General features: G+C 42.6%; 1 protein-coding gene across 1 annotated transcript in view; it reads left to right on the top strand.

Annotated features, from left to right (window-relative positions):
- The window catches only part of CSMD1 (CUB and Sushi multiple domains 1), a 2093217-nt gene that overhangs the window by 1978028 nt on the left and 89002 nt on the right, over positions 1–26187 (top strand). The window contains exon 54 of the mRNA XM_075063712.1: positions 9711–9884. Coding sequence (XP_074919813.1) covers positions 9711–9884 — 174 coding nt within the window. The remainder of the gene's footprint in view (positions 1–9710; positions 9885–26187) is intronic.

Genomic DNA, 26187 nt, shown 5'->3' with positions numbered 1-26187 from the left:
TCTGCTCAGCGATCCCCTCTGGCTCCATGCTTTCGACTCTTTGATCTCAGTCCTGTCCCTGTTGTTCATTATTTGGCTCCTCCCCTTAGGCTGGGGGGACGGGCCTTTATCTGTGAATGGGTTTGTGCCCATCCATCTCCAGATTCTCATTAGGTACTCACTTCATGCACTATGTCACACTTCTCCTTAAGTAACTTAGGTGCTGTTGCATGCCTCCTCTCATCTTGGCCTGAATGTTGAAGGTTAGCAATATCAACACCAGTATATAAGAGAAGGGACAGGTACAGGCTGCAAATAATTGTCTGTCTGTCTGTCTACAAACATATGTGGCACGTGTGTCCATCTAAGCACTTCCCAATAATTAAAAACTACTAACAATGTATTCTCTCTTTCTTTCCGGGAGTAGGAGAAGTAATTTGATTAGATTATTGGACAAATATTTTGTTTTTTTATTTTTGTGATAGTGTTTGGGTGTGATAAGAATTAATCAAGGGAAAGCTAAGTCAAAGAGATGAGTTTTTCATTCTGGTTTGACTGCTGAGAGCTGTATCACACTTCTTTCTGTGGGCAATGGCCTCCACAGACTTGGTCCATTTCCTATGAAAGATTGGTCTCCTGTATGTTGTGTCCTAGCTGATTAGGAGCTACTGGATGAATCACACAGATTTAATCCTACAGCTCAGAGAATAGAGCATGCAGCTTTTGTGTTTGTAGCTAACTGAACTTCCTAGTCAAAACCAAATCCTGGAGTGGATTCAGTTGACCCAGCTGCTATACTCGGTACTCTGAAAGACCAGCACCAATCACAAAATGGATTTTCCATAAACAATACTTCCCTCCTTTCTCCCCTAAATTTTAAATTAAATAATAGTTATTACATTCACCTATCTGAAATTCTTCCAACTTAAAAATGAAACACAAAAAGCATAAAATAAATGTCAAAAGTTGGATGATAAATTAACATCTCTGCAGAAACAAAGCCATTTATGTTATATAGTCCTTCAAATGCACTGGAGTTTCATGGCTACTTCTTTTTGGGTAATCATGATTGCTTGGTCGAGTAGTGTCCCTTCGGGTGCTCTGCTGTAGATGAGTTTGCATTCTTGCACCTCTGATCAGAAATTTTAGAGAGCAGTGCCCATTTGGCCCACACACGCGCTGTCCCTGATTCATGCCTTACATCAAGGCAATATAGCATCATACAGGCAAATTGCCCTCAGTTCCTTTCAGCCACCCTTGTCCTGAGATGGTGTGATTTGCAGTCAGAATCAAATATCAGTTTGCTTTGTATTTTTATAGTTGATGATAGAGTTTCCATTCTTTGTTTCTAAGTAGAGTTTCTGTTTTCTCCATTCCCCATTTTCTTCTTTTTTCTCATTTTTTTTCTTTTAATTTCTTACACCTTTCTTTTTCTCCCTAACAATGCTGACACCTTCCCTCCCCTGCTTACTGGGGAATACCCCCTGTCAAGGATTATGCCTGACTGCCCTGGGTTCAAACACTGCCTCTCCTGCAGAGAGGCAGTATCAATCAGCGATGGACACTTGTTCTATATGCGGTGCCTTGGAGAGGCTCACATTCCGGAGAAGTGCAACTTCTGCCAAAAAGGTCCTGACAAGGAAGAGCTGCAAGCAAAAAATTTAATTCTTAATTGTGGAGAGTTCCCTTAGACCAGCCTCTGATCCAGATCCTGGGTCTCCTTGTGAACTATGGTCAACCCAGAGACCATCAACTTCCAAGGAAAGGATGTCTAAGAAAAAATCTACTGACTCCCCTCACAAGGCTTCTAATTAAAGGGCTACAGGCCCTGATACGAAGGCTTGTTTGGCCAATGGAGCTCCCTGGCAAGATCAGCCACTTCCTCACTGATGGTATTGGCAGCATCGCAGCATGGCATTCATAAGACACTCGAGGAACCATGAGTAAGTACCATAACAAAGCCAAAAGACTCATGTTGCACTGGATCAAAAGAGAAAGAATCTGTACTATCTCTACAAAATTGGCAGGCAACAGTACCAAGAGATTCCAGACAGCCTGGTTCTGGTGCCCATTGCATGAGAGACTTCAGCCTACTCACCAATTCCCTCAATACCAGTGAGCCTGCAGCGGCAGAACCTAGGGGTACTGATCATCACTGCAGTACCAGAGAAGTTTCATTTCTCCAGGGATCTACAGGTAACTGAGATGCAAGAATCTCTGCTACTCGGTATTGGCTCTCCGATTCCAACTACGTCCCAATCACTGGGATTACACTCTGCACTGGGACCAGCTTCCCCGTCAGCCCCACCATTCTCCAGAGAAGAGGCAGACAGTGAGGAGGATGGCAATCTCTCCTTACCTCATACCACAGCTCACCTAAACAACATCTGGGGACATCCAAAGTGCAACCACATTTGGAGTTTCAACCCACCTAGTGAGGACATCCATGGATGCCACCATCCATGCTGTTTCCTCTGCTACAGTGGATATACTGGGATCCTTGGGCAGCTTACAGTCATCGCCTATCTAGGACAGTATTGGGCAACCTGCGGCCTGCAGGCCGCATCCGGCTCATCAGAGTAATCCGCTGGTGGGCTGCCAGACAGTGTGTTTACATTTGCACAGCCACCTGCAGCTTCCAGTGGCCGTAGTTTGCCGTTCCCAGCCAATGGGACCTGCAGGAAGCGGTACAGGCTACAGGGACATGCTGGCTGCTGCTTCCTGCAGCTCCCATTGGCCAGGAAATGGATCTGATAGTACTCGATTACATATTCAGTCACTGGGGAACCCTGACAATAGACTTGATTGCTACTTACCTGAACCAGAAATACCCCCATTATTGCTCCAGAAACAGACTGGGGAAACAGTCACTTGGAGAAGCTTTCCTCCTCCAATGCAACAGAGAGCTTCGGTATGTGTTTCCTCTGTTCCCTCTTCTCATTTCACATAAGCCACCAAACAGTCAACAGATAAGACCTTTTGGTCAACATTGACCAGGGCTGAATAGATGATCCAGAATTGACAAATTTCCAACATGGCTAAAATATGGTCTTACCCATAAAAGTGGAAAGTCGGGGTTGGTACTTATTGTTGGGGTAAGGTCAGCAAGCTTGTATTGCCATTATGCCTTCTGAATTGTAGTTTTTTTCTTCTTAAATAGATATCTTCAATTCCTAGAGCTAACAATCCTATATCATTTGTAAGGAAACAAATCTTAAAAACTGGAAAATATTATAAAAAGTAGTAATATACTGAGCTGTGTAGATACTGCTGAAAATATCCAGTCCAAATATTTAGTACCTTAATGATTTCCATCTTTGGTACCGAGGCCTCATTTTACCAGAGCATATTTTAAATACTTATAACTAGCATATTATGTATATTATGGGGGTGGGGGAATTGGGGAATTGGGGAATAGAGAAGAGGGTGAGGTCAGATTTGTAAAGTACCAGTTGCATGACATGATGCTATCAAAAGTGACCTTAGAATTAAAAAAAAATCCTGATGGCTACTTAAAATACATAAAAGCTCTGTGACTATATATAAAAGCTTCGAAGGGATTGAAAAATACTATAATGCCAAAATTACCCGCCTTGTCTTCTTTTTATATTTTCCAGCGCTTGTAGTTCTTATGCAAGCTCAAGAACTGTAGTGCTGATCTGTCAATAGGTCAGTGATGTACAACAACAATAGTGGTGATGTGCTAGGGTTATACTCAGTGTTTGAGACCTTTCATTTCTGAAAGACATCACAAAAAGCAGCATTTGTCAAGAGTAGTGAGGGGTGTAAACAGGAGCAGAGTGACTGAAAATATGCATGTGTTGAAAAAGACAATAATCTAAACAAAAATGACCTTCACTTTCAGAATTTTTATAGGAGACTTCAATTTTATGTTGCAAGAGCCTACTGTATATCATCGATGGTCTCAGGAAACATCGCCCTTAAAATATAATATTATTAAGTAGATATTATGTTCTACGATTTCCGATGTGTTGGAAATTGACTTGTTTATTGAAACTCTAAAACCTTGATAATCTGTAGTAGTTTTAAAAGATAGAAGCAACTGAGCTAGCATACAACACTTCCTGTATAATGGCTAGATGTTATTGTGACCAAGTGGGAATTTTCTGCAATATTTTTATGAATCATATGTGGGTCTCAGTTTCCCCTATATTATACATGGCATCCACTTAAGGGGAAAGGCAGTGAAGGATGATGTGCTCTCAGGGTAGGCTAAGAGACATAGGTATGTATGTCACCTGGCTGTTGGAGCCCAAAGGAGTAACTGAAAGAGACTGGCTGAGGCTGACCCCATATCGCTGGAGAAACTAAGACAATGGCAAATCCAATCATCAGGACTTTGACACCTAGAAACCAATGACCAAAAGGGAGATGTATTTCCTCGCCTCTTAGCACAGAAGATGAGGAAAGACGCCAGTTCGAGAACAAAAGACTAGGAAGGTGTGAGGTGGTGGGTATAAGACATAACTGCTGGAAAGAGTCTGGGCTCTCATCTGAGAACTGACCAAGGAGGTCAGACTGAGAAAGGCATAGAGCTTGAACAATAGGGTTTATTGCAGCTTCGTTGGGCTGTGGGCTAACCAGAATGGTATATGCTTTATCTAAGGTTTCCAGGTGTCTACTTTTCGACCAGAATGCCCTGTCAAAAAGGGACCCTGGTGGCTCCACTCAGCACCACTGACCGGGACGATAAAAGTCCAGTCAGCAGCACAGGGGGCTAAGGCAGGCCCACTGGCTACTATGGCTCTGCACGGCTCCCTGAACAGTAGCATTTACCCACTTCGACTCCTACACATAGGAGCAACTACGGGGCTTTACACACTGCCCCTGTCCCAAGCACCGGCTCTGCAGCTCCCATTGGCCAGGAACCATGGCCAATGGGAGCTGGGGGTGGTGCCTGTGGATGGGGCAGCGCGCAGAGATGCCTGTCCGTACCTCTGCATAGGAGCTGGAGATAGGACATGTCGCTGCTTCTGGGAGCTGCCTGAGGTAAGCACTGCCCGAAGCCTGCACCCCGGCCCCCTACCTGTGCCCCAGCCTCTGCCCCAGCCATCATTACCCACCCTCTGAACCCCTCAGTCCCAGCCCAGAGCACCCTTCCATACCCCAATCCCCTCATTCCCAGCCTCACCCCAGAGCCCACACCCCCATCCAGAGCTCTTACTCACCCTCACCCACCCTGAACCCTCCATCCCAGCCCAAAGTCCCCTCCTTCAACCCAAGCCCCTCATCCCTGGACCCACCTCAGAGCCTACACTCCCAGCCAGAGCCCTCATCTCCTCTTGCATCCCAACCCACTGCCTCAGCCCAGAGCCTCCTTCTACACCTTTAATTTCTCATTTCTGGCCCTACCATTGAGCCTGCACCCCCAGCCAGAGCCCTCACCCCCTCCCACACCCTTTGCTCCAGCCCAGTGAAAATGATCGAGTGAGTGAGGGTGGGGAGAGCAAGTGACAAAGGGAGGGGGGATGGATGAGTGGAGGCAGGGCCTGGAGAAGGGGTGGGGCTTCAGAAGAGGGGTAGGGCAGGGGAAGGGCTAGATTTTGGACAAGTAGAAAGTTGGAAACCTTAGCTTCAACCTCCATTTTTCTATGCTAATCTAAGGACTTCCTATGTTGTGTTCCAGCTGACTAATAAATCCTACTTCTTTTGACAACACTGTTTGCGTGTCACTGTGAATACTTGATGAGGTGCATTAATCACTGAAGAGTATACAAGTCTCTCTCAGGAGTCTGTCTCAGTTGGAATAACTGAGCAGAGCTCATCATCTGAAGCAAGAATGATGAAGCCCTGAGGTTCAGTCAAGAAGGCAGTGATGCTGCAAGGCTTACCCTGGAGGAAGACCTTTGGGGGTCACTCACTGAAGGAGTTCCTCCTTGAAATTGTTCCATAGCTTAAGGCATAGCACTGGTTTGTGGATCCGTGATAGTACATAGTTAGATTTTTAGGGCCAGATCCTCAGGTGGCATAAATCACTATGGTTCTGTTGATTTTGGTAAGGCTGATTTACACTAGTTGAAGATCTAGCCTTTAATCCTTTATAGAAGGAAACTCACATTGACATCCAAGAAATTGTTCCTGATGTTGAAAATGGTCTTGGGCAGTTAGACACCCAGTAAAAATACAAGGAAACACATTTTAATTTTTTCAAGTAAAATACAAAGAAATAAAAAAATGCAACAAACAAGATGTTTAAATGAATACAATCATTATTACTGACACAATGTCAAAGAGATGCAAATATACGTCTGTGTTGTTTTCTGCTTTTAACTTCCTTCTTTTTTCATTTTTATTTTTTTTCCATTTTTTCACAGAAATAGGCCAGTGCCTGACCATAAAATAAGAGTACAAAAGTTATAAGTGTACTCTAAAAATATAGTTCCTAGTAGTTGTATTCTGTATGAACTATGGAACAAATTAATAGAAGGAAATGCTTTCTTATGCAACACATGATTTATATGTGGAACTCATTACTGTAAGATAATATTGAGGATGATGTCTTTAGAAAGATTTTAAAAACAGAACATTTGTGTAAATAATAGGAACACCAATTACATTAGAATAAAAATATGTAAGGGATATTTCTTTTCATAACTGGTCTACTACTGGGTTTCTTAAACCTTTTCTTAAGGCATCTGATACTGTCTACTCTTAGATACAAGATACTAGATCTAAATGGATCACTGATCTGGTCCCATATGGCATTCCAGTTTATTATAAAGCACTTCTGAACTTGATTTAACTATTTTTCCTTATGATACACACACACACACATGCACATATCATCTATATCTATATCTATATCTATATCTATATCTATCTATCTCCTGGGCTCTAGTTCCTTCCCCTTTTGCTACTTTTCACAGAATTTCCAGGGATTCCCCAAGTACCATAAAGAGCAGAGCAAAAAGCCCCTGTATATGTTACTGACTCAATTCAGATTCGGCTCTCTGAATTAAAGCAGTTAATGAATAGATATTCTAGATATTCATTTCTTTAATATTTATTAACCTCTGTCAGTGTGTTTCATGCTGTACAAATCAGAGCAAGTCACAACCCAGGGCCAGCATCTTGAGACATGCATAACTTTGACTGGATGAGTAGTTCCATTGACCATAAGATTTACAATTAGGTACAATGCACAGTAGTGCAATTCTAAAGTGTTGTTTATAACATTGGCATCCTGTATGAGCATAGCAACAAATTTAGTCAATGGAACTGGGCACTTAGGCCTTGTCTACATTGGCTAGTTACTGTGCAATGAAGCAGCTTTTTGCATTATAACTCCCGAGGGCCATCCTTAGGCATATGCAGCATACGCAGCTGCATACAGCACCATGAAATTTGGGGCACCAAATTGCCTGAAATTTCCTGGTGCCTTAGGCAGCTGCATGCTGCACATGTGGTAGCACCAGCCCCGGTGACCAGCCCTATCCCTCGGCTGGCAGTGCCTGCAAGGGGCAGGGCCGTCCCTGGGGCTGTGTGGGGTCCTGGACAACTCCCTCTGCCCTGCCTCTTACCCTTTTCCCTCTGCTCCACTCCTGGCCCGCCCGCTTTCCACCTCACCAGCGGTGGGAAGCAGAGCACTCTGGCTGGGAGCTGACAGAGTAGAGCGGGCTGGGGCCGGGCTGCTCCGCTTCCTGCTACTACCAGTGAGTGGGAGATCCCTTCCCCCAAACCCTCTCCTCTGAGCGAGTTGGCTGGGGCCAGGGCAAGGGAAATGGAGCAGGCTGTTCCTGGGCCCCCGCTATTCCCCTGGGCCACTCTGAGCCTGTGGGGCCCCCAAAAGTGGCTCCCCACGGCTCCTGCCTCCCAGATCCTGGGTGGGGAGGCCTGAGGCCCCAGACAGTCCCCCCACAGGGGGACTGCATAGGGCACCCAAATGGCTAGGGACAGCCCTGCACACACTGCCAGGCTACTTAGTGTGCAGAACTCAGTTGCAGGATCGCAAAAAAACCTCACCTTGATGAGAGTCATAATCTTTAAAGCGCGGAGGCTCGTGCACTGTATTGGCAGTGTAAACATATTACAGCACAGAAAGCAATCAGTTGGCCACTGGAAGAGTCCCATAATCCCTCAAATGGCTGCTCTGCTCATTGTTTTGAAGTCAGCTGCTCTGGAGATATGCTCCCTTCCCCTTTCAAAGCACCATTTCTGACAGCCCTTGCATGCTGTGCTGATCTGCTCCGGGACACAAAGCAAACCATTAATGTGGAATGCTTGTGCTGTTGAAAACAGAGGCAGGTGTGTGTGTGTGTGTGTGTGTGAAAGAGAGAGAGAGGGCTGGGGCTGATGTTGGGGTTTCCCCCTCCCCCTGCCCAGGTTTTCTGCCACCCAAAACGGCGAAAAAAAAAAAAAGCCGATCGGCAGCACTTTGGCGGCAGCTCAGTCACACTGCTCCATTCTTCGGCGGCAGTTCAGCAGTGGATCCTTCACTCTCTCTCTTCCTCTTTGGTGGCAGCTCAAAGAGAAAGAGAGTGTCCCACCCAAGGACCAGGACAGGCCACTTCAATAGAGGATAGAGTACCGCCCCTTTGTATTGGTCACCCCAAATACCTGCTTCCTTAGCTGGTGCCTGGATCCGGCCCTGTCCTGTCTCAGGATTGGTTGCTTCCTGTTGCTGGCTGAACAGCAAGACACTCTCAAAACACAGTATCTCCCCTGCCCTCCATACACACATATACTCCCAGTCCCACACTCTGCTCTCCCCTACACTTCAGTTGAAAAGCAGCTGGCAAAGTAGTAGGATGCCCATGGAACAATGGGATTGGGAAACCTGCATCGTGTGATGCTGTGTCTATCCCATGAGGCTTTGCAAACCCTTCTCAAAGCACCCTGCAGCCAGCTGCACAGTGGGATAGCAACCACAATGCACTGCTGTCTTTGCCATTGCAAGAGCTGCTAATGTGAATGCACTCCACCGTCACAAGGGGTACAGTGTGGACATGCAGCTATGGTTTAATTCCATCTCTTTAATAAAAGTGATATAACTTGTTCAGAAACTTGCCCATGTAGACATACCCATAGTTAAAGTTAAGCATATGCATAAGTCTCTGCAGGATAGAATTCCTTATGAGAAGACACAAACCAGAGTACTTAATAATAATAATTAATAATTTCCTTACATTCAGATAATCTATTTGAAATAATATTTCGGCAGAATAGATCCAAAACTTTCTGGTAGATAAAATCAGATTTTGTGTTACTAAGGTTAGTACTGGGTTCTGACTCCTCCCTTAAATCAACATTATTTAAAATCCTGCTATTCAAGAGGCTTGTGTTTCTGATGTGTTAAATAAAATCTGAGTTGACTGGAGTATACGATTCTGTCCCTACAACTCTTGGAATCATACAAGAGAAGGAGGAGTGACTTTGTTTTAAACGATCTAAAGATCTCAGATCTGCCTAAATTATGCTATATATCTAAGAATACTCATGTATATTCATATTAATTTTATTGTACAGTGGTTAAAAGTAAAGTAAAATATAGATACTGGACATTTTCTGAAATTTTTTCATCATTTTTGTAAAGAAATAGAAAAATCTCCACAAATTTATGTTCTATTTCCTTCAATTTATTACTTTACCAGTACATAAATAGAAAGTATGACTAAATTTCAAGTTAAAAAAGAAGTGGTTAAAAAATGCAAGCAATACCGTAGACCTGCACATTTCAATTAGATGTTAGTCTGTTTGTTTCATTTTAACAGCGATCACATGTGGACATCCTGGGAACCCAGCTCATGGAGTAACTAATGGAAGCGAGTTCAATTTGAATGATGTTGTAAACTTTACTTGTGGCACTGGGTATTTACTTCAAGGCGCCACTCGAGCACAGTGCCGGAGCAATGGACAGTGGAGCAGCCCTTTACCTACTTGCCGAGGTAAGAAATATTTCCATTCAGCATTTCCCGTTTGAGTACTTACACCAAATAGGATGCTTTCCACTGAATTCATAAGCTTTTGGATCAAGTTCTAAACCTTGAACTTTTAGGGCTTGAGAATCCTCTGCACCTGAGCTCTGCTCTGGCATACTGAAAAAGGGAGGTGGTCAGGGAACCAATGGTGGCTTCCTGATTCTCAGGCATTGAGCCCCACTTGTCATTAAGGTTCCATTATGTCACTGATCTAAGTCCTAAACAGAGAGAATTCTCCTGAGGCAATATAACTGCTTCTAGCAATATAATGTGTACTTAGCACTGCATAGGTGGTGCAATGTGAACTTGGTGGACCAAAGAATCCAGCCCTAAATTTTGTATTCGTAGTAATAAACCATCATAAACAACCTAGATGATTTTAGGTGCACTACACTAATGTTTTTGTAAGGAAAAGACTACATTACTCTTATTGAAATGTATAGGTCTGCAGATAAATCTTCATGCATCAAAATGAAAATATACTATATTATTTCCCTAAGACTTATCCATGCTCTAGTAGTATTTGAAAGAGTCCTCCAACTCGGGGGCTGTCCCAAGACTGTGGAATAAATTTTCCCATGAACTAATAATCATTGCAAACCTTATCTCCTTCTGCTCTAAATGCAAGGCACATTTCTTTGACTTTGCATGTGTGTGTTTGTGTGTGTTAGAGAAGACAAGGTCAAAGAAATGTGCTTTGCACTTAGAGCAGAAGATGCTGAGATTTGGAATGATTCTTAGTTCCTAGGAGAATTCATTTCACAGTCTTGGGACAGCCCACAAGAAAGCTCTCTCCCACACAGATGAATTTGGCCCTTATTGTAGAGAGGTCCAACGAGTCAGAGGAGCAAAGTTGTTGACTACTGTCTTCTTCCTGGAGTTTGTCAATCATTTAGATATCTGGAGCCCAGGCCATGGAGCACCCTTAAGATAAGTACTGAGACCTTTATTCAAAATTATGTGGAAAGCCAGTGTAGCGAGCAGGGAACACGTTTGATGTGCTCATGGTATCTTGTGTTGCTAAAGAGATGTTCTGCAGTGTTCTGTACCAGCTGGAATTTCCCAAGTGCTGAAGACTTTATGCCCAGGTAAATCTCATTGCTGTATTCCAGCTGAGAAATAACATAGGCAAGAATAATTGAACAGCGTTAAGTGACCACAAATTACACTCAAATGCAGATAGCATGAGTGCTTCTTTGACTATTCCTTTGAAAGTTTTCAGTTCTCTCCCCATTGGTGTGAATCTAAGGGCAAAGTTCTGAAGTGGGGAGTCTTTTTCAGTCCTCTGCTCCATCAGCAATAGCAATGACAGAAGCCTCCAATCTGGACCCTAAGTAGGCCAGTTGTAGAATGGTAGGTCAATACTAAAGTGTCCCTGCCAGCAGGTATATGGGATCTTGGGGAGCAATTACCACACAGGTGGGGTGCAAAATAAACTTTATTAAGGAAATGCAAAAAACAGGGAAAATTCAATAGTGAGGGGTATGGGGTTTAAGGTAGACAATTGGGGAGGAGTTTCTTTTAGCAAATAGTATAGGGGGTTTCAATAGTGGGGTACAATACAGTGGGGTACAATACAGTTGGTAACCAATTAACACTGAAGTATAAATGTAAATACCAGCGGTTTCCGGGCCCTATAAGTCTTCTTGGTTGGATAGAGAGCCCTCTTCGCCTTTCCCACGACCCTCGGCCGCGTCCTTGTTCTCAGCCGCTGTCCCCCCCTATATGGGCTTGCCCTGCCCAACCTTTGGGTCCACCAAGAACGCCCAGCTCCCGTCCTTGCCCCCTTCAAAATTGGTTGGCTCCGCTACACACCCAACGGAGGGACGCCATGGACGTGGTCCCCCCCGTCACACTTATTCCAACAGACCCGTATGCAAAACTTCCCTCCGCTGGGGCCAAGACCCCCTCCCCTGTAGTGGTGCGGGCCCGATGCCCCGTTTCCACCCCAGGGAACCGTCCAATGAAATCCTACAAATCGGAAACCTTCCTCTCTTGGGAAGGGAGCCTCCACATGGGGTCCCAAATCGGAAACCAACAAGCCCCTCTGTCCTCTCAGGAGCCTTTTGCCTCATATAAAGTTTTCCGGAGCTTAACGAGCGGTAAATGCCGCCTGGTCAGGGACCTTTTATCTCCGTCACCTTCCAACCGTTGGCGTCTTAGTGGCCTCACGGAACAACACCACCGCCGAAATGCACTATAATAAACCAAGCAGGGAGGGACCCGTTTCTCCCCTCCTTTGTCCAAGAAGGCGGTCCAAGCTAATGGGGAATTTTTTGTAAAGGCCCCCACTCGTGGGTCTTTGCCTTTGCCTCCCCTTCCTTCCAGAGTGGCAAAACGAATTTAGCGGCCCACCTCAGCAGGTCCCACCCACGAGTGGTCCTCCCCGCCCGGACCATTTAGCACCCATTCTTCTCTTTTCCGGAGGTGGGGTTTTCCCCAAATCGACCTCTTTTCGCCTCAACGCAGGCACCCGGAAATGCCCCACCAGGTTTTCCTGGCTTCCTTTTCGAGGTTCCTCCAAACCCCGGGTTTCGATCTCCGGAACCCGCCTTTTCCTCCCTGGTGGGTTCCCGACCCTCCTCCTATATGCCTTCCCCCACATTCCCCAACTGGTGCCACAAAGTCCCTGGTGGAAGCTTGCCGCAGGGGACAAGGCTCGAAGTAATTCTCATCAGCCCAGCGTGGGGGCCTCGCCAGCACTGGTACTCCACTCTGGCAGGAAAACTTATCGGATTAAGCCCGACCCCAGTTTCTCCTGCCCGGCCCATCCGGACTTAAATTACCCAGGAAACCAAGGGCAAGGCCCCACTTTCCCTCCCATCCCCCAACCATCCCCAACCTCCCCCCCACCCTGATGACGTGGGTTCCCTTTTGGCTCGTTTGTGGCTTTCCAGAACTGCGGCCTTTTGATTCTACAAAACTCCAGTGGGCAGCAGGTTACTCCCCTGGGGAAGCAGGAAGGCCCCCCCTGCCCAAGCCAGGGCTACTTTAAAAAACATGGCAAAGTGGGAAGAAAGGTTCTCCTGCGGTGTCAGACACAAATTAAAACACCTACACAGGGGCCCCCCTCCCTATCCAGTGGGGAAAATTTTGGAACCTACTTTAATGGCAAAACATCAACAACAGGGCCTCGCGCTTCATCTTTCCCTGGCGAAGTGCAACCCTAAGCTGTCCCATTTTTCGATCATCCACCCCAGGGGGAGAGGCCCTTCCACTTCGGCTTCTCTTCACCATATAAGTCTCCAAGGTTCCTCAGGGCCTGGAGCCCCCTCTTCCCCCCAGGTCCGCGCGCCCTTGCCCCCTCCTTGGGCCCCAATCAGGTTCTCTCGGGCTAATGGGCCCCCTTCGAACCGTTTTGGCACCTGCTCCCTTCTCCTGTATCTTTCTATGGAAAGTGGCGGCTTCTTTGTGGCGATTAACATCGGCAGGAGAGTCTTCGGAAAAGCTCGAGCTCTTGTGGTGGTCCCACCTTACATGCAATATCCACAGCGAAACAAAGTTCCAGCTGCGCCGCATCCCTGCCTTCCCTTTCCAGGGTGGTCCCCTCCTCATTCCACCTTAACCAGGACATAATTCTCCTCCGCCGGTCTTTTTACCTAAACCTCATGTATCACGTAGAGAGCAGAGCCTACAAACTCGCGTCGATGTTCCATAGAGCGCGGCTGGGTTCACATTCGACCGCTCCCAGAACCCCTTTCGCAAAAGACGTCCCATCTTTTTGCCCGTGCAGGAACAGGATGAAAGGATCCCTTTCCTCATCTCAACATTCCTCTCCTGGGTACGGCCCCTGCAATCAAGAAATCTTGCTCGACTTGGCACGCCTCTCCGGCCCGAGTGACTGCATATTCCCCCACGAGAGCTCACACCCTCTTACTGCCTTTTTCCCGCTCATGTCCCCTAAATCCCGACAGATGCCGTGCAGCTTACGTGGTCCCGGTCACACCTTCCGCCCATGTACCCTTTGTTTGCAGCAGCCAGGGCGACGATGCAGCTGTTGGGTTAAAGCTTGTTTTGCAATTCGGCAGGGTTCCAATCCCCGACCCCAAGGCCCAGGTAAGGCTTTGGGATTCACCTACTGGAATGGATATGGGAAGCACTTCGAGAAGAAAAGCGGTAACTCCCCCTTTTAACTGTTGATGTCTTTCCGAAGATGTGTGGTTGCCATATCCATCCACCCGCACCCTCCTTCCCAACTGTCGGAGTAGCCGGCAAGAAGGAACTGAGGGCGGAACGGTCCCAGCAGGGTATATACGCGGAGTGCCACAAGGCGCCAACCAGGGGCATCTGCGACCGGCCCGGCGTGTTGCTAGGGGTAATTCTTCCGACGAACATGCGACGCCGGGCGCCGCCACACCTACTTTGGCAATGAATATGAGCCCAAACATGCTCGAAGAACAACAGTTACAAAGGTGCGTATACTGTCTTTGAAGACAAACCTCAGGCGTTTTCCTGCCAAGGACTCTATTGAATTGGCTCCTCTGTCACAGCGGGGGAGAGGGGCAGGGCAACAAATGTAGGAGCACAGAGGACATGTCTGGGGCAGAGTCCTGTGCAGTAAGGTGACTTCAAAAGCATGAAAGGCCTGACTCTTCCCCAAAGCAGAAATCTAGGAAAACACAGAGGTTTTGGCGCCTCCTGGGAACATTGCCTACCCTAACCGAGCCCAGGTCCCTACCCTAACACCGAGCCCAGGTTTTAACAAGCCCAGGTTTAACAAGGTGATAACAGGACTAACCCTTTGAACAGGGCAGTGGTCCCACTTAACACAAGTGGCCATCCCTTTGAGAAGGGCAGTGGCCCTGCTAAACAACTTAACAGCCAGAGAAGGGGCGGCCACAAGAGGAGAACAAAATGGAGTATGGGGACAGCTGTAAGAAAACAAAATGGAATAGGGGGATAGCTGTTACAGACATAAAGTAGATAAATTATTTACCTATGCCAGCTAGTATGTTTTACCTGAATATTTTTGGACTGAAAAAAAATAATTGTTGTCGTTATTAAAGCATGAAATAAATGTGAATGCTGTTTTTTTCCTTCCCATAAATCCACATCATTATAGTGCTGAAACTTATGGCACACACTTATTTCTTTTTACCTTGTGTCTGAGCAGGAATGTTTTGGGGAGACTAAAAATGGGAATACAAAATCTGTGATAAAGTCAAGTGCAGTTATTGCTGGTTTCATTATCACCACTTGTAGAGGTATATTAAAATCATATATTTATTGCAATGATTGTTGCTAAGAATGATAATTAACTGTGGTGGTTAGATCATCATATTATTCCAGAGCTGGCAGATGCAATTTCAAGCTCAGTGTGTGAGGAATTAGACTCTTAGCTCTCTATAGAGGGGTAGCAATTTCCCCAGTTACTACTCTCAGAATATATTGAAGTGAGTTAACTAGCATGGCAACATAATTAGTGGGACTGAAAAATAGCAATTAGCAAAGAGATTCCTATTTAGCATCAAATGGTGTTTACTTTCTTATATATTGTAATGAATCATTAAATTATAATTAACGCACTAAGAAATCTTTTCCCACCTCTCACACTGAGGGAAAGAAGGACCTTCTAAATAACATTTTCTTTGTCAAATAGCAATTTTAAGGAAGATTTTATGCATATAATAAGTGCAATGCTAGTTTATATGGCTTGATTGTTACCAGTATATACTCGATGGTTTTCAGGTATTCCACCCCTTGCAATTTCCATAAGCTGAATTGCTCAGATTTAAAAAAAAATAAACAAGCAAACACATGGAAGTTAAATGCAAGAAACTGACATTAATGAGAAATGGACTTTGAGGATAAGAAAGAAATCAAGCACAGAAGTCCGAAAATTCCAAATGATAGGTTGATCTGACAATATCTCAATCGTGGTTCACACGTCTATTACTGTTTTCCTTTTTAAATGTGTTACATGACTGAAGTTGAATCTTTATGGGGGTAGCTATATTATTTACAGTTTTTGTATTAGTTTATATGGTTTGAAATCTTGCACAAGTGCCTAGGGTGTCCATAAGGGATGGTAATTATGGCCACAACTCCTGCCAACATCCACGCTTTTTGGGTTCCCAATTTGATAAAGCAGCCCATTCATTACTAGGGTGCAAGGGCTGCATTTCTGTCTGGACTTTATGCTGGCTTTATGTGTAACAGAGGGCTTTCATTGTGTTTCTCCTTGTTCTCACTCTACTTCATACCTGTATCAAGCACAGACAATGGGCCAAAGGGTATCTTGAAGTTATTTTTTTTTCCTATGTACCATCCAAATATATATAGGGAACTTCTTGGGGCTAGGCGTATATTCAGCAGACTGGAATGTTCAGAGACTTGAGCAGCCAGCTGCTAAACTCTAATGAGCTTTTGATTTTTCAGAGGCTTAAAAATTTGGCCAAGTCAGGATGAATTTTCACAGGGAGAGCAAAAGGCATCTACCTTAATCCAGAGCTACTGCCTTGCCAAATTTAATGTCTATGTTCCAAAGCATGACGATACCATAAGAGTTGGATTTTTTTTAGCTTAGGCAAACATACTTGTATTCCCTAACTTAATTTTGGAAATGGCAGAACTATTTATGCTGAAATTGTCACATAATAATATAAATTAGCCTGAGAGAGCAAGCGTGGAATTACAGCCAAAACAGCTAAAATTTTGCAGAGTTATAAACAATTAAAATAGTTGCATATACTGGAAAGTGTTAAGAAAACATAACTACTGGAGTTGCTGCTAACTTCGCCTACAGAAAAACATACCCAATAACTACTTTGGTATGGGGAAAAAAAATAAAAAGCTTTGAGGCCCTGAGATAAGAAAGAATTCTAATTGAGGATAATACATAAGTATGTGCTTAAATCTCATTGAAATCAATGGGATTTAATAATTTGCTTAAAAGTTGAAAACCCATGTAAGTTCTGTGCAGAATAAAGATAGATTAAAGTATGAATTTAAGTGCTTTTGTAAAAGAGGGGTCTTACTATTTTTATGTATTTTTGCACTTGTGAGAGAGTTAATTAGATTCTGTTTCTTCTTGTCCATCGTCAACAGTATCATTGACTATATTTCATTAAAGGCACTGATATTGCACAGATGCCACAGACTTTGCATGCAGAATCATTTCTAAAGGTGGCGATGTTCAAGAAGAAAGTAACCAAGCTTGATTTTCAGATCCTAGGCTGAGTTTGCAAGGCTGGTAGTTACAAAAACTGGCAAACTGAACATATTAGATACAGAAACAGACACAGTCAACATAGCAACATGTTGCCATTAAAAAAAAATATCTCTTTAGGGAGTAAACCACACTTTAAAAAGAGCTACATCATGCTGTTGGCCATTACTATTGGTCTAAAGAATCCTTTGGTGTTATTTAGATATGTTCCCTAAAATGTAATAACCACTATTTTGTCAGGAGTCATACATTTCAATGACATTGTATTTTATAATAATAAAATCTGGAAAACTTTTAACTTAAGAACTGGTATTGTTTCATAATTGTACTCTGCTTCTTTATTATTTTAGTTTTCTATAAGTAATATTCGATATTGTGGTAATATACTAGTATCCATATATCTTCTCTCCAATTATTAAAACTACATCCTGAGAAATATTCTGCTGTTATTATTTATAAATATATAATTTACAATGATCAAACCTAACTTATTAAGGCAGAGTAGTTGAGAATGAGAATTAAGTACTTTCAATGCTTCTGTAACTCAAAACTATGCTATGATGAACATAAGTAGTGTATCTATTTGTTTCTATATACAACAGAAATGATTATCTCCTGCAGAGTCATTATTTCATAATCTAGAATGAGGAGCTTTCTGGCATCCTCCTGAGAATCATTTTTGTCACCTAAATGACTCCAATATACTATTTCCTTTTATTTCTTGTAGTGTTTGTTTTTCCAATGAGAATAATTTTTTATTCATTGAAGCATATTTATTTTTCAACCGTGTTTATCTCACTGGTGCGTATTATGCATTTTCGTTTGGAAAAGTTTTACCCACTGTACAACAATAACTTGGGCCCCAATCCTGCAAACACTAATGTATGTGCTTAACTTCTCACATGTGGGTTGTCCTGTTGAAGCCAATGAGATTACTTATGTTAATTTAAATAAATGTATTGTAGCCTTAAAATCTATGTCTCTTTGAATGTGCTAGGAAAGAAATGAAACAGAAAAAATGTTTGTATGCTGCCCTTAGCATCAAGTGTATGGAACCACAATGACCAGAGAGCATTTGATACCTGCTAAAGGAGCAGCAGGAGAGACATACTGCATGTTTGAGCCCCCTTGCTGTGCTCCAGCAAGACTCCTGTCTGTGTGTGTTTATACTGGTAAAAACACACCTGTATAATTATAGCAATATAACTGAGTACACTAGACAGCACCTTTGCACTTAGTTACATCAATGCCACCTCCCCCACTCCACTGGGTGATTATGGGTATAACTGAGAACAGTACTTGGTCCAATAAGGCTATGAGTTATACCTCAGTATCTGCTTGTTTTTTGTGAGTTTTCTGTCTGAACCTTATGATTATTTTAGCATAATTATTTTAGTAATTTTGTTTGTTTATATTTTTTTAATAATTTGGATTGAGGGGTCCAATCTTAGATGAAGACAGTTTCAGGTTCTTTTGGGCAGAAGACATTAAATAAAATACCTGCCTGAATTATGCCACTTATGAAGGGGAAAAGAAGAGAGAAAGGTAGAATAAAATATCTCATTTTTCACAATTTGATACTGAATCTCCTCCATTTCACTCTATAAAATATAAAAAAACCCAAAATGACCTCTTTTAGCCCAGCTAGTGAAACCATATGTTTTGTGTTTTGAACAGGTCCCCATAATTGTCACTTTATACCCTGCACCTAAATATACTTGGAGGAAAATCATGCCAAAGAATTACATTTGTTTTTCAAAATGTTCTGCAATATGAATTTTTATTTTGTTGGAATTTCCAAAGATTGATTCACATTTTATTCAAGATATTTTCAACTAAAATTTGTAGAAATTAAGTTGAAAATATTTGTACTAGAGTACTTGTATAAATTCACTCCATCTATACTGTATAAAGCACCTTTCATCCAGATACATTGATTCAGAATTTGTTCAGAGGAAACAGTGCTTCCTCCTGAACACCTCTTCATATAACATGTACCTTTGCCCTATAAGTCTCCTATTTGAGTAATGGAAGGGGACCATTAGCTATAGTAAAATATGACTTTTTTAGTGAAATTGTGAATAGAGAAGGGAAAACTTCTGCTCTGTAGAGGATCTTAGTTCAAAAGGATTAATGATGCTAGCAGACCTGTACCCTTTAATTCAACAGAGATTTTACATTAACCATTCTTCCAAATCTCAGTCTAGTTCACTTGCATCAGTAATGAACTTTTGGCTTCACTCATTGTAATTGTGCATGCCATAACTACAAAATAGACAGGAATGTTTTTGCTATTGCAGAAGAAAAGGTTGCTTTATTTGAGTTTGCAGCAGGATTATTTGCCATGCTCAGTAAACATTTGCAAATACAGCTAGACAATTTACAGTATTTCTGTTGCCATGATAGATCATGGCAACCTATTTTGTCAGTAATCCTTTAACTGAAAAGTTCCTAGCAGACCTTTTCACTAAAGGAAGAACCCATTTACTTTACAAACAAAAATCATACTGTAAACAAAATGTTACAGTAACTCCTGTTTTAGCCCATTATGTCCAGAATCTGTTTACATAAAAGCATCTAATTACTTGACATTTTATTTCCAAATATGACCTGAGGACCACTAGGCTGTTTCTACATTAGCCTTTCCTAACATTGCTACCACTATCTATGGTGGTGGTAAAAATGGTGAGAGCACTGGTGTATGCAGGGGTTTCTGGTAGTTGCCAGTGTTTTAAACACAATGGGTGAAATCCTGGGCCCATTGAACTGAATAGGAATTTTGCTATTGATGTCAATGGGGCCCACATTTCATCCTTTGTCTTCTAACTTCCTTAGATCACGTATACACCGTGTGATGTTTAAAACATCTGTGTCTTTCTAGACTAATGCTTCTACCATTGCTTTCATGGGAGGAGTTTAAGTGATGATAGTGTTGGTGTGAATTATTGGGAAAAAATCTTGTTATAGTCAATTGCAATTCTTGTTATATTGAGTTATTATTTCTATCCGTCCCTAATGCAGGTTCGGGTGAACTTTTAATTGAGAGAGGAAAATTAAAACCAGACAAATTGAAACTTGAAAACACCACGTGGCCGTTTATTAACAGGGAGAAAATCACAACTTGGGCTGGGGAGGAGCACTTTTACCAACTAACAGTACTATTGGAAAAAGAAATATTCACACAACTTGAAGCAATCTATTTACATTCATCAACAAGGGACCATATAATTCAAACTTATCTGCTCTTTTAAAAAGCAAAACAAATACACTAAATTAAATGAACTGTGTGCACATTAACCAAACATCATAAAATACATCAACAATAGCTATTAATACAACAATTCAACTTTCATATGCTATATATACACACTTTATACTGAATAACAACAAAATACAGTTCTGCAGAAGAAAACTAAGCAAAGAACAGAGTATTCACAGAAAATTAGAAAGCAAGTACCGTATTCCAGGCGCAGCTGACCGGCAGTACAGACACCAGAAGCATATTGAATCCGTAGAAGATAACTTCGAAAAATAAATGTCACGTCCTGAGCCGGCTATATCCGGAGGAGACCCCTGGCTGAAGGGTTGATCAGGCCTTCAGTCAGTATGTGGATACTCCCGCAGATTTTGGCATGAGGCATGGTTTTATTCAAAGGCTCTTTTACACTTGTCAGCATCTGATTGGTCCCTAGCTCCTTCACCTTCCAGGTTACGAGCTGGTGCCCTCTATGTAGATAGAATCTGCACACAGCACACTAAAAGCTACTAGAAGCTGCACCCAGCACACTAGCATTGTTCTGCACACAACCCTAATCTGACCTTTTGAACTGAATTACAATTGGTCAGATTGGATTTCTTTGCTCACGGCACGCTGGTATTATGCATACAGCACTAGCCTGACCCTTAGGTGACCAGACAAAAACAGCGGGAAAATGCACACGGCACTATAATGTTGCACACCGCACCTTAAGGTAGCACACAGTACCATGGTGTTGCACACGGTACCAGTGTGACCTTTAGATGACCAACAATTGGCCATACAGCCACCATGTTAGAATAGAGGCCTTAGTGCTGCGACAATTTCATGTGCCTAAATAAATATTTATCCTGAAGTCCTTATTTGGTTGTTTTCCAACTCAATAGCACGTGGTCTAAAAAGCCCTTTGAATAGTTGCAGGTAGTATAAGTTAGTGGTTGAAACATTGAGCTAGAAGTACCTTAGGTAACAATGTGATGGACATGCTTTTTTAAAAACAAAAACAAATGTCCAACATGCATTTATTCACAGTAAGCAGTTACTTATAAGGCTTGTAAAAATATCTCCTGACTGGAATGAAATTCACTCTTATCAGCACGATGATCATCTCACATACATTTATATAATAGATACAATTTTGTTTTATACAATGTGTACCGGAGAAAGAGCAGAATTAATAACTTAGAATAGAACATAAACAAAAGCTTAAATCACATTATATTTTTGTGGAAATCTACAAATTCTTTGATAGCTGGCAGACTTGCTCCCAATTGTGTCATATCTGAGAGCATATTGTCCTCCTTCCTTTCATACACAGCTGAGAAAACAGGTTTAAATAAGGATGCTACAGACTAAGGCCTTGTATTCAGGGAAAGTTTTATCATTTATACTGGTCTAATTATATGGGTACAGTTATACCGGTATGAACACACATACTCATAGACTTTAAGGCCAGAAGGGACCATCATAACCAACTAGTCTAACCTCGTGCACATTTCAGACCATAGACCTTCGCCCACCCATTCCAGTAATCGATCCCTAACCTCTGGCTGAGTTACAGAATTCCTCAACTCATGATTTGAAGACTTCAGGTTACAGAGAATCCACTATTTACTCTGTCTAGGTTAGACCTGGAAGTGACTCATGCTGCAGAGGAAGGCAAAAAGAACCCAGGGTCTTCGCAAATCTGACCTGGGGAAAAATTCCTTCCCCAGGAAGGAATATGATAGTCAAATGGACCCTGAGATTTGGGCAAGACCCACCAGCCAGACACCTGGGAAAGAATTCTCTGTTACAACCATTTAATGTCCCCTCACCAGCCATTAGGGATATTTGCTACTAGCAGTCACAGATCAGCTACATGACATTGTAGGCAATTACATAACACCATTCCCTCTCCATAAACTTATTAAGTTCAGTCTTGAAGCCAGTTAGGTTTTTTGCCCCTACTGCTCCCATTGGAAGTTTGTTCCAGAACTTCACACCGCTGAAGGTTAGAAACCTCTGTCTAATTTGGAGCCTAAACTTACTGATGGCCAGTTTATATCCATTTGTTCTTGTGACAAGATTGGTACATAATTTAAATAACTCCTCTCTTTCCCTGATGTATTTCTAGAGAGCGGTCCTATGTCCCCTCAGCCATCATTTGGTTAGGCTAAACAAGCCAAGCTCTTTGAGTCTTCTCTCATAAGGTAGGTTTTCCATTCCTCTGATTATCCTAGTAGTCCTTCTCTGCTCTTATTCCAGTTTGAGTCCATCTTTCTTAAATGCGGGAGATGAGAATTGCACAGTAATCCAGCTGAGGTCTTATTGGTGCTTTGTATAATGATACTAGCGCTTCACTGTCTCTACTGGAAATATATCACCTGATGCCTCCTAGGATTGCATTAGCCTTTTTCATAGCCGCATCACACTGATGGCTCATTGTCATCCTTTGATCATCCAAGTCTTTCTCCTCCTCTGTTGCTTCCAACTGACATGTCCCCATCTTATAGCAAAAATTCTTGTTGTTAGTCCCAAAGTGCATGACCTTGCACTTTGGACTATTAAATTTCATCCCATTTCTATTACTCGAGTTTTCAAAGTTGTCCAGATCTTTTCGTATGATAATCTTGTCCTCCTCTGTATTGGCAATAACTCCCAACTTTCTGTCATCAAGAAATTTTATTGGCATACTCCCACTTTTTGTACCAGGGTATTAATAAACATGTTAAATAAGATTAGTCCCAAAATCAGTTCCTGAAGAACACCAATAGTAACCTCTCTTCAGCCTTACAGTTCACTTTTCAGTGTGACCTGTTGTAATCTCCTTTTTCAATTCTCTTGGTTAGAATTAAAAAATGTACCACGATATACCTCATAAAAATATTTTCACATGTATCCCTGTTACCTGCTAGTCCCACCCCCCCATTTCTTTTAGTATGGTGGAAATTTCCATTGACGTCACTTTTTCAGGAAACACTGCATTTTGTTCATAATTCAAATGAATATTTGACGCAGCGGTAACAATAATATATAGCACAGTATTGTTAATTTTTAAAAACAAAAAATTAGTTTTAGGCAATGATCCTTCAAAAAAATATACACATGCGTGTATTCACGTAAGTATTCCCATTTACTTTAGTGGGGTTATTCATGTGAGTGAGTACAGTTGAGAATGTGTGTAAGACCTTATCTATATGGGGCTTTTTTTGCAACAGTATAGCTACAGCTAAGTTACTGAGTTAATTTAAGCCAAGTATTTGTAAACCACATTTTACATCTATGCAGTGTTTCTACATTAGAGGTTTTTACTAGTATAGCTACATCAGTGTAATTACAATAGTGCAAATTTACCTAGTTTAGATAGACAAGCACTAAGTGTAGGATCAGAGCCTTAGATCTTAATTAATAGATAATGGGTATTGGACACACATTATTGCCTTTATTAAATAGATGAGTAATTTTTATGGTTCACTAGTCTCAGATTTTTGTTCAATTGAAGTCAGTCATGTTTCAAGAATAAAATTAGTTCCCTGTGGTGTTCATTTGAAAGAAGGGGGGAAAATATAAAATCAGTTTTTCATTAATACTAAAGGAAAACTCACATCTATTTAAGACATAGACAAAACCAGGTTATGTGTTAACCTTTCCTTGTTTGTATCAATTCATTTGCAATTTACTATTTTGTGACTTTACAATGAACTCTGCCAACATACTTTACTCTGGCATCATTATATAGTGTTTTCATAGGCAGTGTCTTGATATTTTCATCAGAGTAAAGCTCAGAGTAGGTTTCTACCCAGCAATCCATCTGCTTGGTGTGGTCATTGATTGTTTCCCCCGTCATTGATTCCAGTGGGGCTATCTTCTTGGAAGTTGGAGCCAAGGTTTTCTGGATCCCATCATACATGTTTCTGATGTTGCCAGCATCAGCTGCTACATGGATGCTTTCACATAAGTACAGCCAATAGTCAATGGCATAGCATCAGGAAGTTTCTTGTACCTTGGTTCTTGCCACTCTTGATGCTTGTAAGGTTTTTTTTCATTTGATTCTGTCTTGTAGTTGGTTTGGGCTGTGCGTTTGGCCTCTGTGACTGGTATCAACACACTGGAATATGCGTCAAACCAGTCATTAGTCATTAGAGCTAAGATGTGAAATAATTATCTAAGTTATCATAGAATCATAGAATCAAAAGGTTGGAAGGGACCTCATGAGGTCATCTAGTCCAACCCCCTGCTAAAGGCAGGACCATTTTCCCTAAATAATCCCAGCCAGGGTGCGGTCTAGCCGGACTTTAAATAGCTCTAAAGATGGAGATTCTACCACCTCCCTAGGTAACCCATTCCAATACTTCACCACTCTCCTAGTCAGAAAGTTTTTTCTAATATCCAGCCTCGCGACCTTCCGCAACTGCAACTTCAACCATTGCTCTTTCGTCACTCGCGTCACACAACTGAAGAAACAGCCTACTCCTCCTCCTTGAACATCCTTCAAAGTATTGAAAGTGCTATCAAATCCCCCCCTTAGTCGATCCTCTTCGCAGGCTAAATAAGCCCAGTCCTTCAGCTCTCTCATAAGTCAGTCTACCGTCTACTTAAACATTGTTGCCCTCCGCTGGACTCCCATCCATTGTGCCATCTCCTTTGTAAGGTGAGGCGCCAAACTGGAAACACAGTAATTCCCAGATGCGGCCCTCACCAGTGCCGAATCAGAGGGAAATAGTCAACATCCCTCGATCTGCTGGCAAACACTCCTACTAATGACAGCACTGTATGCTATTAAGGCCTTTGCTACAAGAGCAGCACTGTTGCTCATGTTCAACTTCCATCTACCGTAAGCCCCAAGATCCTTTTCTTCAAGCAACTGCTACATTAGCCAGCAGTGCCAGCCTGTAGCAGTACATGCGGGTTTTCTTCCTAATCCAGGACTTGCACTTGTCCTGTTGAACTTCATGAGTTTCTTGTGCCCACTTCTCCAATTTGTCTAAGCTCCCAGAAATCCTATCCTGCCCTCAGAGGTCCACCACCCCCCCAACTGTGTCATCTGCAAATTTACGTAATGTGCAAGCTAATCCCATCACAAGATCAATTAATGAAGACAATTGAAATAGAACGCCCTAAGACAACCCCGGCACACCACTTGTTACAGGTGCACAGAGAGTGTGCCAATTGATACCTACCCGCTGAGCCCATGAATTCAACCATTTCCTATCCACTTCACAGTCCATTCCCCAACCAACTGTCCTTAGTTTCTGATGAGAATGCTGTGGAAAACCGGTCAAAAGCCCTAACTGAATCAAAGGGATACAACATCAACAGCGTGCCCCCATCCACAGTCCAGTCATCTCATCGTAAGAAACAAATCAGGTTGGTCAGCATGATTTACCACTTGGAAGTCCATGCGACATGCTCTGATCACCTGGTTCCTCTATAGTGTTTAAGATTGGATTCCTTCAGCAGCCTGCTCCATGATTTTCAGGAATTGAGTGAGGACGATGTCTGATAGTTCCCTTGATCTTCCTTTCCCTCTAAAAAGATAGGTACTGAATTTTGCTTTACTGCAGTCCTCTGGGACCTCTCCGTTCTGCCATGAATTATCAAAGATAATGTCAACTGCTCTGCATCACATCACTAAACTCCCTCACACCACCTCGATGCAGTTCGTCGTATCCGGTCCATAGACTGTGCATGTCGAACCGTCTTTAAGTAGTCCCTAACTACCACTCTATAACAGTTGACTGCTCTCCTCCTCTCCCTCAGCGTTCCCTCCAGTGTATAAGTCGGAGTTGATCCTGCCGTAAAGACCGAATGAAACAATGAGTACTTCAGCCTTTCCAATATTCTCCACCACAGAAATAAGCCTA

Source organism: Chelonoidis abingdonii, chromosome 3 (assembly GCF_003597395.2).
Source record: "Chelonoidis abingdonii isolate Lonesome George chromosome 3, CheloAbing_2.0, whole genome shotgun sequence".
NCBI lineage: Eukaryota > Metazoa > Chordata > Testudines > Testudinidae > Chelonoidis > Chelonoidis abingdonii.
This window is presented reverse-complemented; position numbering and strand designations above follow the sequence as displayed.